The sequence below is a fragment of the Budorcas taxicolor genome, chromosome 5, assembly GCF_023091745.1.
Source record: "Budorcas taxicolor isolate Tak-1 chromosome 5, Takin1.1, whole genome shotgun sequence".
NCBI lineage: Eukaryota > Metazoa > Chordata > Mammalia > Artiodactyla > Bovidae > Budorcas > Budorcas taxicolor.
In genome coordinates, this window is record NC_068914.1 from 131,516,111 (window position 1) to 131,530,835 (window position 14,725).

The following is a 14,725-nucleotide window of genomic DNA, read 5'->3' on the forward strand; positions in this document are numbered from 1 at the left end:
CTGCATATCTGAGGTTATTGATGTTCCTCCTGGCAATCTTGATTCCAGCTTGTGCTTCTTCCAGCCCAGCGTTTCTCATGATGTATTCTGCATATAAGTTAAATAAGCAGGGTGACAATATAAAGCCTTGACATACACCCTTTTCTATTTGGAGCCAGTCTGTTGTTCCATGTCCAGTTCTAACTGTTGATTCCTGACTTGCATATAGGTTTCTCAAGAGGCAGGTCATGTGGTCTGGTATTCCATTCTCTTTCAGAACTTTCCACAGTTTTTTGTGATCCACACAGTCAAATGCTTTGGCATAGTCAATAAAGCAGAAATAGATGTTTTTCTGGAACTCTCTTTCTTTTTGCATGATCCAGCAGATGTTGGCAATTTGATCTCTGGTTCCTTTGCCTTTTCTAAAACCAGCTTGAACATCTGGAAGTTCACGGTTCCTGTATTGCTGAAGCCTGGCTTGGAGAATTTTGAGCATTACTTTACTAGTGTGTGAGATGAGTGCAGTTGTGCGGTACTTTGAGCATTCTTTGGCATTGCCTTTCTTTGGGATTGGAATGAAAGCTGACCTTTTCCAGTCCTGTGGCCACTGCTGAGTTTTCCAGATTTGCTGGCATATTGAGTGCAGCACTTTCACAGCATCATCTTTCAGGATTTGAAAGAGCTCAATAGGAATTCCATCCCCTCCACTAGCTTCGTTCATAGTGATGCTTTCTAAGGCCCACTTGACTTCATACTCCAGGATGTCTGGCTCTAGGTGAGTGACCACACTATTGTGATTATCTTGGTCATGAAGCTCTTTTTTGTACAGTTCTTCTGTGTATTCTTGCCACCTCTTCTTAATATCTTCTGCTTCTGTTAAGTCCATACCATTTCTGTCCTTTATCAAGCCCATCTTTGCGTGAAATGTCCCCTTGGTATCTCTAATTTTCTTGAAGAGATCTCTAGTCTTTCCCATTCTATTGTTTTGCATTGTTTTGTATTGCTCTATTTCTTTGCATTGATCACTGAGGAAGGCTTTCTTATCTCTTCTTACTATTCTTTGGAACTCTCCATTCAGATGCTTATATCTTTCCTTTTCTCCTTTGCTTTTCGCTTCACTTCTTCTCACAGCTATTTGTAAGGCCTCCCCAGACAGCCATTTTGCTTTTTTGCATTTCTTTTTCATGGGGATGGTCTTGATCCCTGTCTCCTGTACAATGTCATGAACCTCATTCCATAGTTCATCAGGCACTCTATCTATCAGATCTAGTCCCTTAAATCCAGTTCTCACTTCCGCTGTATAATCATAAGGGATTTGATTTAGGTCATACCTGAATGGTCTAGTGGTTTTCCCTACTTTCTTCAATTTCAGTCGGAATTTGGCAATAAGGAGTTCATGATCTGAGCCACAGTCAGCTCTCGGTCTTGTTTTTGCTAACTCTGTAGAGCTTCTCCATATATGGCTGCAAAGAATATAATCAATCTGATTTCGGTGTTGACCATTTGGTGATGTCAATGTGTAGAGTCTTCTCTTATGTTGTTGGAAGAGGGTGTTTGCTATGACCAATGCGTTCTCTTGGCAGAACTCTATTAGCCTTTGCCCTGCTTCATTCTGTATTCCAAGGCTAAATTTGCCTGTTATTCCAGGTGTTTCTTGACTTCCTACTTTTGCATTCCAGTCCCCTATAATGAAAAGGACATCTTTTTCGGGTGTTAGTTCTAAAAGGTCTTGTAGGTCTTCAGAGAACCATTCAACTTCAGCTGCTTCAGCGTTACTGGTTGGGGCATAGACTTGGATTACCGTGATATTGAATGGTTTGCCTTGGAAATGAATAGAGATCATTCTGTCGTTTTTGAGATTGCATCCAAGTACTGCATTTTGGACTCTTTTGTTGACCATGATGGCTACTCCATTTCTTCGAAGGGATTCTTGCCCACAGTAGCAGATACAATGGTCATCTGAGTTAAATTCACCCATTCCAGTCCATTTTAGTTCGCTGATTCCTAGAATGTCGACGTTCACTCTTGCCATCTCCTGTTTAACCACTTCCAATTTGCCTTGATTCATGGACCTAACATTCCAGGTTCCTATGCAATATTTCTCTTTACAGCATCAGACTTTGCTTCTATCACCAGTCACATCCACAGCCAGGTATTGTTTTTGCCTTGGCTCCATCCCTTCATTCCTTCTGGAGTTATTTCTCCACTGATTTCCAGTAGCATACTGGGGACCTACCGACCTGGGGAGTTCCTCTTTCAGTATCCTATCATTTTGCCTTTTCATACTGTTCATGGGGTTCTCAAGGCAAGAATACTGAAGTGGTTTGCCATTCCCTTCTCCAGTGGACCACATTCTGTCAGACCTCTCCACCATGACCCGCCCGTCTTGGGTGGCCCCCTAGGGCATGGCTTAGTTTCACTGAGTTAGACCAGGCTGTGGTCCGTGTGATTAGATTGACTAGTTTTCTGTGATTACGGTTTCAGTGTGTCTGCCCTCTGATGTCCTTGCAACAGTTACCGTCTTACTTGGGTTTCTCTTACCTTGGACATGGAATATCTCTTCACGGCTGCTCCAGCAAAGTGCACCTGCTGCCCCTTACCTTGGACGAGGGGCATCTCCTCGCCGCCACCCCTCCTGACCTCTCGGCCCTCCTGCACCCGCGCAGCCACCGCTCTTTGGATGTGGGGTTGCTCCTCTCGGGCGCTGCCCCTGACCTCGGGCATGGGGTAGCTCCTCCTGGCTGCCGGCCCTGGCCTCGGGTGGAGGGTAGGTCCTCTCAGCCACGCTTCTGCAAGGTCCACGCAGGCGGTGCGCTTCTGCCGCGCGGTCCGTCGCAGTTTCTGCTATAACTGGGTGTTATTCACTGAGTGATTGGGTTTTCCCTCTTATTTGTCTGTTAGTCTCTCAGTCTTTCTGGCACAGTAAGCCAGTATGGTCCTTTTGGCTTTGTTGATATGCATGGCTTTCACTGGTAGGCGATGAGAACCTGAGTGAGTTTTTAGCATGTGGCTCCTAATTACTTAACTTCACAAAGCAGCTATAGTGTCATGGGTAGGAGCTCTGCTGAAGCTTAAATTCAAATAATAAAAACCACTTGCGCTTTAACTCCAGTACTCACCTTACACTCAACTGGTAAAAATTAATAATCTGAAGATTTAAACTTGAACATTAAAACGGATTTACTTTTACCATTTTAACCCTGCGATTTTATTGCCTGCCATAAAAATTGGGCTTCCTAGGTTGCACTAGTGGTAAAGAACTGGCTTGCCAATGCAGGGGACATAAGGGACATCGGTTTGGTCCCTGGGTTGTGAAGATCCCGTGGGGGAGGGCATGGCAACTCACTACAGTATTCTTGCCTGGAGAATCTCATGGACAGAGGAGCCTGGTGGGCTATAGTCCAGAGAATCGCAAAGAGTTGGACACGACTGAAGCAACTTTGCTTGTAGGCATAAGAGAAGCAAAGAAAAGGCAGCATCAGTGCCAAGGATGAAAAAGGGGGTGGGAATAAAAATTGCTGAACATTCTAAAAGCTGGTATGTGTCTTCTCTCCAGGATCACCTGTAGGATGGCAGGAGGTGAAGCTCAACTTTCTTTTCCCCCAAACCTGGCAGTGTTAAGCAAGAGCTCAGTAAAAGTCGTTGCTACCACTACCCTGATTCCCAGTCCTGCTGCCGGGAGAACCATCTCCACTTCTGCTTTTGCTTCTGTGGTTATATAGCCATATGGCTGGTGAGCTCGTGGGGCCCTTCTCAGGAATGGGGGAGTGAACACACTTTTACGTTGTAGTCTCTTTTCAGCCACCCTCTAGACAAAGGGCCTGACAGACGGAAGATGCAGAGGCACTCGGGATGGAGGACAGAGGGAAAAGTTCATAAGTTTTTAGGAAAAACACTCCCATACTGCAAATGGTGCTATGATTATTATGAATTTGAATTCATAATTCTTTGTTGAATTTTTAAAAGTATTTATATGTATGTGATGCTTTCTATTTTTGTCCAGTGTTTGGTTTCCTTCCTCAAGGTATAGTTGCCCTGAGCATGATGATGCTGTAGGAAAAGGTGTGAATTTGAGTCCATCTAAACACACGATTTGATCGATAATTAAGCAAACATTTATTTACCTCATGAGCTTGACTTGAGCAAATCTCTTGGACCGAGCTTCAGTTTCATCATCTGTGAATTTAGGATAATGTAATCATCTCTATCTTAGTTTTTATGAGGATGAAAAGAGGAAGCCAGTATAAAGTGATATGTAAGTGGCTGGGACACTTACATATCACTCTCCACTAATAAAGATTAAATGGGGTCTTATTATGTAGCTGGGACAAATTTTCTTCTGAATTTTCTGTAGCACTTTGTGCTAAATGGCAAATTTAGCTTGGTTTGGAGGTGAGAGCTATGGTCTGGCTGAAAGTAAGTACCAGACATGAAGTGAAAAGACCTGAGAGCAAAGCCATACTCCACCCTGCTTTGCTAGTTATGTGCCCCAAGGTAAATTACTGAAAAAAAAAAAAAAAATCCTAAAGCTATGTAGCTCCAAGGTCACTCACGGTGAGAATTAAGTAGAGAAAGATCTAGGAAGGCACCTGGCATGTTTGGCTGGTGTTTAGAAAGCATTTCTTCAGGGAAGAAAAAGGTAAGGGTGAGTCAGAATGGTCCTGATAGGCAGCCTTGCAGAGAGGAAAAAGCATGTCCTGCAATTGCCGTAATACCATTTTCTCAGATGTAAATTGGGACTAATAATAGTTCGTGATAGTCACTCAGTCATGTCTGACTCTTCGAGACCACATGGACTGTAGCCTGCCAGGCTCCTCTGTCCATGGAATTCTCCAGGCAAGAATACTGGAGTGGATTGCCATTTCCTTCTCCAGGGCATCTTCCTGACCCAGGGATTGAACCCAGGTCTCCTACATTGCAGGCAGAAACTTTACCTTCTGAGACACCAGGAAAGCCCATGTATTCCCTTAATTATCTCTTAGGAGCACTCTAAGAACTAAAAGGTATTCCATTTCTCATTATTTCCATTTAACCAGAAGAGGATTAAGGGCTCAAAACTTTCCTCACCTCACAGAGCTCAGAGTCATGCCTAAGATAATTCTCTTAATTTTTGTTTGTTATTTTAGTTTGTCATTGGCTGTGCTGGGTCTCGTTGCTGCGCGAGGGCTTTCTCTAGTTGCCCCTCTGCGGTGAGTGGGCGGCTACTCTAGCTGTGCATGGGCTTCTCTTGTTGGAGGGCACAGGCTCACTTTCCCTGAGGCATGTGGGATCTTACTTCCCAGATCAGGGATTGAACCCGTGTCCCTCGCACTGGCAGCTGGACTCTCAACTGCTGGATCACCAGGGAAGTCCGCAGTTCTCATTTTTAAAGGCAGTCTTAAGCCATGTCTTGTTCTATGTTAACTGACGATCGTACCCAGGATGCTCTTTTGAGAAAATGAAGGCAATTCACTGTAAAACTTTCCTGCCTCTGTTCAGGCTGCCTTTTGGGTAATGGAACACAGTAAGAATTATTGAACATGGGAGAGGCAAGAGAAGAGGGGCACTTGGGGGAAATGGGATGATGATGTAGGAGCAAGAGGGACACAGATGCTAGCAAATGTGAAAGAAGAAGGCCAACTTCCCCAGACCCCAGTCCTGTCCTTTCTGTTGAAACCTTTGTGAAGTTCCCCTGGTGCCAACCAAAAAGCACCAGAGAAAGCACCAGGTGGCGGGAAGAACCCCGGACTATGATTCGGTTTATCTGTCTCCGCGTTGAGCTTGAACTTGGTCTACGTGCTGCACCTGTATGTCCTCGGGGGAATTCCCAAGAATAGTTTCTGAGACCATTTCTGAAGCCCAGTAACATTCCTGGGTTATAGAGTTAGTAAGTTGCAGAACCAGGTTTTGAACCCAAGTACAGTTGCCCGCAAATCCTCATCCTCAGATTTTGCATCCAAGGATTCAACTGATGGGTGGATAGAAAGTTATCTGGAAAAATTAAAAATGCCAAAAGATCTAAAAAGCCAACTTGAGTTTGCTGCACACTGGTCACTATTTAATGGCATTTAATTGTCTTTATAACTATTTTCATAATGCTTGTATTGAATTAGGTATGATAAGTAATCTAGAGATGATTTAGGGTACAGGGCAAGAAGTGTGTAGGTTATCTGCAAACACTGTGCCGTTGTATATAAGAAACTTGAGCATCCTTGGGGTTTGGTATTTAGGTTGGTTGTGGAACTGACCCTATGAGACCAAGTATGATTTTATTATCTGCCATTTTTCAGCTCCAAGCGTGGGTACCCCTGGTGGCTAAAGATGTCTGAGCCGGCAAGTCTACTTGGGGGTGCCATTCAGAAGTGGTTTATGTCATCAGTTTATTTTATTGGTCCTTCTAGAAGTGGGACTGGGGAATAAGCTCTTTTATCCCTGAAAGCTCAGTGAGGAAACAGAGTTGGTTTCTGGCAGGCTTTGAATTTGAGGAGAGGGTGAAGACTGGCTTGTAGAATAGTAGCCTCCATGTGAGGGACCAGCAGAGGAACAGCTGTGAGCCATCCCAGGAGGGTGGGTGGGGGAGATCCAGAAGACCCTGGTGTTTCAGAGAGAAAGGGGGTAAGGAAAGAGTGGGACTTCTCAGCTCCTTCCTGTGCTCAGCTGTGTCCCACCCTACTGAGAGGTCAGGCAAAACAAGAACAGGAAAAGCTCACGAGATTTACCAGCTGGAATGCAGGTTACTTCATCAGTGCCTGAAATCACATCCCTCATCTCATTCAGTTTCTGTTTCCAGAGATTTCCCAGGGCTCGTTCTTAGATCATATCCTCAGTTTTTGGGGGTTTACCCTTTCTAGGGCCAATATATGTATTTCCTACTCTGTATAGTTCTCCTAAAGTCCCTGATCTCTGAAAGTCACCACCTGATGGTACATTACCATGAAGAGATGTTAGCCATCTAAGCCTTGGATATTTAAATCCATCAGTCTGCAATTACAATGACTATTTTTGCTTTCAGACACATTTCAGCTGCATGTGAGAGCTGATATGTTTCTTTGTTTCTGTTTAGTTATATCAGTTTCAGGTGTAAGGTGTACAGCCTTATACTTTGACATCTGTATACACTACAAATTGATCACCACCTCAAATCTAGTTACCATCCATCACCAGAGAGGTGACCGCCTTCACTCGTTTCACCCATCCCCCAGCCTCTTTTCCTTCTGGTAACCACTAATCTGATCTCTGTAACTCTGAGTTTGTTTTTGTTTTATTTTGTTTTTTTGTTCGTTTTTGTAGATTCTGCCTATGAATGAAATCAGTCTTTCTCTGTCTGACTTATGTCACTAAGCATAATACCTTCAAGGGTCATCCGTGTTGTTGCAGATGGCAGGATTTCATTCTTTTTTATGACTGAGTAGTATTCTATGATGTTCCACAACTTCTTTATCTATTCGTCCATCGATAGATACTTAAGTTGTTTTTATATCTTGGCTATTGTAAATACTGGAGAAGAAAATGACAACCCACTCCAATATTCTTGTCTGGGAAATCCCATGGACGGGGAACCTGGGGGGCTACAGTCCTGCAGTCCGTGGACCCACAAAGAATCGAACACGACTGAGCACGCACATGATTACATGATTGTTAATTCAGTTGACCCTTGAACAATATGGGTTCGAACTGCCATAAGGTTCACTTCTACATGGTTTTTTTTTCCAATAAATAATACATATAGTACCGCACAATGTGAGGTCAGTTGAATCCATGGATGCAGAACTTCAAATATGGAGGGCTGACTGTGGGATTTGAGCATCTGTGGGTTTTAGTATCTGAGGCAGATCTTGGAACCAGTTCCCTGCAGATACCAAGGGACAACTTTAATGCTGTAGTGAACATCGGGAGTGCATATATCTTCTTTTCAAATTAATGTTTTTGTGCACATGTGATAAATACCCAGAAGTGGAATAGCTGGGTCACATGGTAGTTCTAGTCTTAATTTTCTGAGGCATCGACATACTGTTTTCCAAAGTGGTTGCACCAATTTACAATCCTACCACCTGATGTCTGTTCTTCTGAAACTTTTAAAAACTTGAAATACTCCAGTCATGCATTCCGATGGCTGGAAGGGTGAATGAATAGTTGTCTAATTACCCTGGAGACACAGATGCTTTTGTGAGCTGGTGCTGAGGTAAGGCTGCACATCTCTGTGGGAATGACAAGCGAATGAGTCTGCTGCTCACTTAACCTGCTGTTCTTTTCTCTCTCCATTTTCTCTCCTAGGAAACAGATGGAAGACTGCTGCGACCCCGCCCATCTCTTTGCTATGACTAAAATGAATTCCCCCATGGGGAAAAGCCTGTGGTACGATGGGGAGTTTTTATACTCATTCACCATTGACAATTCAACTTATTCTCTCTTCCCCCAGGTTAGTAAAGAGTTTACTGCCTTTCAATATAGTTTCTTACATGTCTTGATAGCATAGCAAAGGGATCACTGGCCTTTTCTTACTAATCAGATCTACTTCATCTTCTTTCTTCTAAAAAAATTATTTATTTACTAATGACTATGCTGGGCTTTTGTTGCTTTCTCTTGTTGCACATCGCCAGCTCTAGGCATGCAGGCTTCAGCAGTTGTGGCTCACAGGCTTAGTTGCCCTGTGGCATCTTCCTGGACCAGGGATCAAACTTGTGTCCCCTGCCTTAGCAGGTGTATTCTTAACCACTGGACCATCAGAGAAGTCTGTATTCTCTTCTTAATTATAAATGCTCCCCTTTATAACTGTCATTTGTGTGTGTATGTGTGGGAAGAAGTCAAATGGTGTTTTGATACAGGGGCAGCAGTAGGATAGTATGGAATAACAGATTTCCTAGCACTTCTGATTTGAGTCATATGAGACTGAAGGAGGCAAGCGGAGAAGGAGGCGAGGTCAGGGAATTGTGGAATTCTAGTGTTTTGAGGTTGGCTGTGGAATGATCTTGAAGATATGCAATACTGGAATGTTCTCTTAAGGCTGGTATTGCTCTCGGGGAGTGGACCATATGGGACCATATGGTCAAAAGTTGCTTCTTAGAGCTCGTGAATCTTAACCCTGTGGTTAGATTACTGCTCTGAAGTGGACGAGTGGTGGTGATGGAGAAAGAGTATCTGACCACTTTGGAAGTGGTCTAAATTAAGCTTTGCTCCCTTAATATTTTCCTCTGTGGTTTTCCAAGCACTGAAATCAAATGTTTTTATTAAAATAGATCTGTGTAACAATGGACTTTCCCAGTTGCTTAGTGGTAAAGAATCTTCCTGCAATGCAGAAGACACAGGAGATACAGGTTTGCTACCTGGGTTGGGAAGATCCCCTGGAGGAGGGCATGACAACCCACTCTAGTATTCTTGCCTGGAAAATCCCATGGACAGAGGAGCCTGGTGGGCTACAGTCTATGGGGCTGCAGAGTTAGACACAACTGAGGCAACTTCTTGAGAAACCTATATGCAGGTCAGGAAGCAACAGTTAGAACTGGACATGGAACGACAAACTGGTTCCAAATAGGAAAAGGAGTACGTCAAGGATGTGTATTGTCACCCTGCTATTTAACTCCTATGCAGAGTACATCATGAGAAATGCTGGGCTGGAAGAAGCACAAGCTGGAATCAAGATTGCTGGGAGAAATATCAGTAACCTCAGATAAGCAGATGACACCACCCTTATGGCAGAAAGCAAAGAAGAACTAAAGAGCCCCTTGATGAAAGTGAAAGAGGAGAGTGAAAAAGTTGGCTTAAAGCTCAACATTCAGAACACTAAGATCATGGCATCCAGTCCCATCACTTCATGGGAAATAGATGGGGAAACAGTGGAAACAGTGTCAGACTTTATTTTTCTGGGCTCCAAAATCACTGCAGATGGTGATCGCAGCCATGAAATTAAAAGACGCTCCTTGGAAGGAAAGTTATAACCAATCTAGATAGCATATTGAAAAGCAGAGACATTACTTTGCCAACAAAGGTCTGTCTAGTCAAGGCTATGGTTTTTCCTGTGGTCATGTATGGATGTGAGAGTTGGACTGTGAAGAAATCTGAACACCGAAGAATTGATGCTTTTAAACTGTGGTGTTGGAGAAGACTCTTGAGAGTCCCTTGGACTGCAAGGAGATCCAACCAGTCCATTCTGAAGGAGATCAGTCCTGGGTATTCTTTGGAAGGAATGATGCTAAAGCTGAAACTCCAATACTTTGGCCACCTCATGTGAAGAGTTGACTCATTGAAAAAGACTCTGATGCTGTGAGGGATTGGGGGCAGGATGAGAAGGGGACGACAGAGGATGAGATGGCTGGATGGCATCACCGACTCGATGGGCATGAGTTTGAGTGAACTCCAGGAGTTGGTGATGGACAGGGAGGCCTGGCATGCTGCGATTCATGGGGTTGCAAAGAGTCGGAGATGACTGAGCGACTGAACTGAACTGAACTGAAGCAACTTAGCACAGCACAGAGCATCTATGTAGCAAGTGAGGGGGAAAGAAAGGAAATCCTTATTTCTAGGGAGCCCTAGAAATCATTAGGTGAATGGTGGAGTAGGAGTCATGGTGGCTCCTGAAATTACTTAGAACAAGAAGTTACTGCCATAATCGTGGTTTAGAGATTAGAAAAACACAGTGGCCACTGCCGTTAGCAGAAACTGGCCCCAGGAAGTTGTTTCAACTCACCTCCTCCCTCAAGACCTTCCTCCAGTGCATCTAATGGGTAAGATTAATTTGCATCCAGAACACTAGTTGCAGAGAATCCAAGAGGGGCAGTTTTCTTTAAAGCAGTGCAGCTTTAGCAGGAAGCTAGAAAAAGAGTGGAATTGAGGTTGAGTAAGCCAATCTGCAGTATCTTCTTTGTGCAAAATCTGATACCAACTTGCTATGAAATAAAGATGAGATAAGGAAGCAATCTCCTTTAACAGCTCATCAAATAGAAAAATATTTGAAGAAATCCAAAATAGAATTTTATAGATGAAGGCTTTCAGTCATACTAACTGACCCTGTGCTAGGAAATAGATTTGAAGAAAAGAAATGATTAAAGAAATACAAACTAACCTCCCATCTTATCTGTAAGTTGCAGCAGTCAGATAGCAGGAAATATTGTCCTTTTCAAGTGCATGTGCATGAATTCTGTGTCTCTCGCTGCCAGCTGGGAGATCAAGGAACCGTCCCTGAATAATAAAGGAAAAGTGCTTTTTTTCTTAGAAAGCATTAAGCCATTTTGTCACTGTGTGTGCACAGTCATTCCAAAGGCCTGAACCAGTTCAATGGGTGGACTTGAAAAAAAAAAGTTACATATATATTCTGATGAGATTCTGAAATGACTAATTAATTTATAGAAACCCTGGAAAATCAGTTTGCAGCAACACAAAAGTTATATATCCCTGGGCCCTCTTATTTCTTAGTGAAGGAGTTCTAGTTTGTTATCAGGAAGCCAAATTGTCAGTTAATTGTTAGGCTTCATTCATGCTCCTGGTGGGAAGAAAGTGGCATGTGCTCATTAGGCAGAAATGCAGGTGAGTGAGCTGGGCTCCATGTTGTCAATTGAGTATAACATCTCTCCTTTCCCTGTATTTCAGCAAAATAATGCTAAATCACTCCTTCTCTAACTGAGATGCATAGCTTTATATTACACTTTTAACTATATATTTTAATGTGTTTATTTTAATTATATATTAAAGGCTCAATATAAGTTAGCCATCGTTATTATTGGTATTATTCCTTCACCCATTTTTATCCACTGCTTTTATTGTTGTTGCCAAGGTGCAATCCAAGATTATGTGTTTGATGTGGAAAGTAATAGGTCCTGAATCAAGGTTGGAGGGTCCACAGAGACCCTGTAGAGATGGTGTGTATTTTGTAGTTACAGTTAGTGGCTTCTTACTTGTACATCTTACAACATCCCATGGCTTTATTATCTGCTGCTGCTGCTGCTGTTTAGTCGCCAGGTCACGTCTGACTCTTTTGCGACCCCATGGACTGTAGCTCACCAGGCTTCTCTGTCCATAGGATTTCCCAGGCAAGAATAGTGGAGTGGCCATTTCCTCCGCCAGGGGGTCTTCTTGATCCAGGGTTCAAACCTGAGTCTTCAGCGTCTCCTGCTTGGCATGCAGATTCTTTACCACTGAGCCACCTGGGAAGCCTGGCTTTAATTTATTCAGTTTCACCTCCTATGCAATTATCTGCATAACTGTCTATCACAGTTTTCTGAAATTCTTTATTTGCTGATCTCAATACTATCTTGTGAGGTTCTGTGGGAACTCATTTTTGTGCCTCGTACATTGCTTTGCACTCAATGTAGATGTTCATCTAGCTGCTCACGGTTGCCAAGATCTCCTTGGAAACATCCCACCTGGACTAGACTACTGCTCTGCTCTGGCTTGAACTATAGGAGACCAAGCAGGATAGTTTGATGTAGTTGTTTCCAAATGGCTCTATCAATGTATTTTGATGAGATGCTTCTTGATTATTGTTAGGTATGAAGTGGTGCAGTGATAAAGAATCCACCTGCCGATGCAGGAGCTTCAGGAGATCTGGGTTCAATCCTTAGGTCAAGAAGATCCCCTGGAGTAGGAGCTGGCAACCCAGTCCAGTATTCTTGACTGGGAAATTCCATGGACAGAGGAGCCTGGCAGGCTATAGTCCATGGGGTGGCAGAGAGTTGGACACGGCTGAGCATGCACGCATGCACCGTTTAGACATGAAGGGCTGAATTATAATCTTTATGTGGGTTTTCTAGAATGTACTGTGTGTGTTTGGAGGGGAAGGTGTGTTCGTAGGTGTTCCCACTTTGAGAATACTTTAGGATCCCTCCATCCCCTGGGTTGGAATCAACTCCTTGCTCTGCCTGTCTCTTTGTAGCCTGCATGGTCCATATTTGTAGATAATGCCGAATAAATACTATTTGGGGGCTTCCCTAGTAGCTCAGCTGGTTAAGAATCCATCTGCAGTGCAGGAGACCCCGGTTCGATTCCTGAGTCCGGAATATCCACTGGAGAAAGGACAAGCTACCCAGTCCAGAATTCTTGGGCTTCCCTGGTGACTCAGCTGGTAAAGAACCCACCTGCAATGCGGGAGACCTGGGTTCAACCCCTGATTTGGGAAGATACCTTGGAGAAGGGAATGGCTACCCGCTCCAGTATTCTGGTATTCTGGGCTAGAGAATTCCATGGACTATACAGTCCATGGGGGTCGCAAAGAGTTGGACATGACTGAGCTACTTTCACTTTCACTTGGCTTAAAACATATTTTTTCCCAGAAAGAGCATAAATTTCTTTGAAAATGAGTGAGGAAGTAGCAGGAATGTTAGAAACCACACCTGTGCTAATATAATCTGAGAAATATATTTCTGTGGTGTAATAAAAACATGGTCAGCCTACCGTTCTCTTACATTGTGCTGGATACTCACGTGATATACATCACAAAGTAGATGAGTCATTTTTCCTCAAAATATCCACCCAAGGCCATATGTAAAGAATCACATAATTAACGCACCTCAAACAGACACTCATTTCCAGTTTCTCTGGTTGCCATAGACTTCCACTTGGCCTAGATCCACCATACCCTTGGCCCGTGGGAAACCCAACAGGACATGTTGAAGCAGTTTTGTCAAAATGAAAATACACATTTTTATTTTCCTTCTGAGTAATATGCTTAATAGAATCCTCTGAGCTTCTGGACATTCACACAGCAATTTTTTTTTTTTCTCTTAACAAAATTAAATTCAACTGTACGATCTATGGCTTTCGGTAATTCAGCTTTTTTACTTACCAGTATGATGGTAGTCATTTTCCAAACACATACCATTTCAACTGAAGGAAACTGAGGAGACTAATGTTTGGTGGGCATAGATCCTTGCCAAGCCAGTGTTGGGTCATGCTCTCAGACTTGTGTTTGGCTAAACTTTGAACCTCTTATGATTCCCCATGGCTTTATTATCAAATTTCTCTAATTCTGACACAGGGGCTTAACCAAATAGGTACTTATTTATCTGAAGCAGTAATTCAAAATTAGGCGAGTAGTTTAAGGCTGGGTGGTGGCCACACAGTGCCATCTGGTTCTTAGGCTCCTGCTTGAACAGCCTTAGCTGATGGCCAAGTAACCCAGTTTTGATCCAGGATCCCTGTAGGGTGGAGAGGAAACAAAAGAGGAAAATATGGATAGACTCCTGCTGATGTGCCAGTGATCAGAACTGAGTCTCATGGCTGTGTCTAACCAAAAGAGAGGCTAGGCAATTTTAGTATTTCAGCTCTGGACAGATGCACTCCATGTGCTGACCTGTGCATGCATGCTAAGCTGTTTCAGGACTCTTTGTGACCCCATGGACTATAGCCCACCGGGCTTCTCTGTCCATGGGATTCTCCAGGCAAAATCACTGGAGTGGGTTGTCATGCCCTCATCCAGGGGATCTTCCTGATCCAGGGATCAAACCCGTGTCTCTTATGTCTTCTATATTGGCAGGCAGATTCTTTACCACTAGTGCCACCTGAGAAGCTGTGTGTTGACCTGCACTATCTGCCTTAGTTTTTTTTACATGTTAGCTAGCTTTATCCTCATAGCAACCCTGTGTGATGGTTACTGTGGTCTTCATTTCATAGGTGAAACTGAAAACTGAGACGGGCATGATTGTAGAGATGGCATGATTCTAGAGATTGCATGATTCTAAAGATTGGTTCTAACACATGATTCTAGAGATTGCAAGTGGAGGGCTGATGTGTAGAACCTGGCCCATCTGATTTCCAATGTATTATTGTTTATTCTCTT

The 14,725-nt window shown here is 43.4% G+C and overlaps 1 protein-coding gene across 1 annotated transcript in view; it reads left to right on the forward strand.

Annotated features, from left to right (window-relative positions):
- The window catches only part of ST8SIA1 (ST8 alpha-N-acetyl-neuraminide alpha-2,8-sialyltransferase 1), a 166,420-nt gene that overhangs the window by 54,230 nt on the left and 97,465 nt on the right, over positions 1 to 14,725 (forward strand). Inside the window, exon 2 of the mRNA XM_052640956.1 lies at positions 8,233 to 8,377. Coding sequence (XP_052496916.1) covers positions 8,233 to 8,377 — 145 coding nt within the window. The remainder of the gene's footprint in view (positions 1 to 8,232; positions 8,378 to 14,725) is intronic.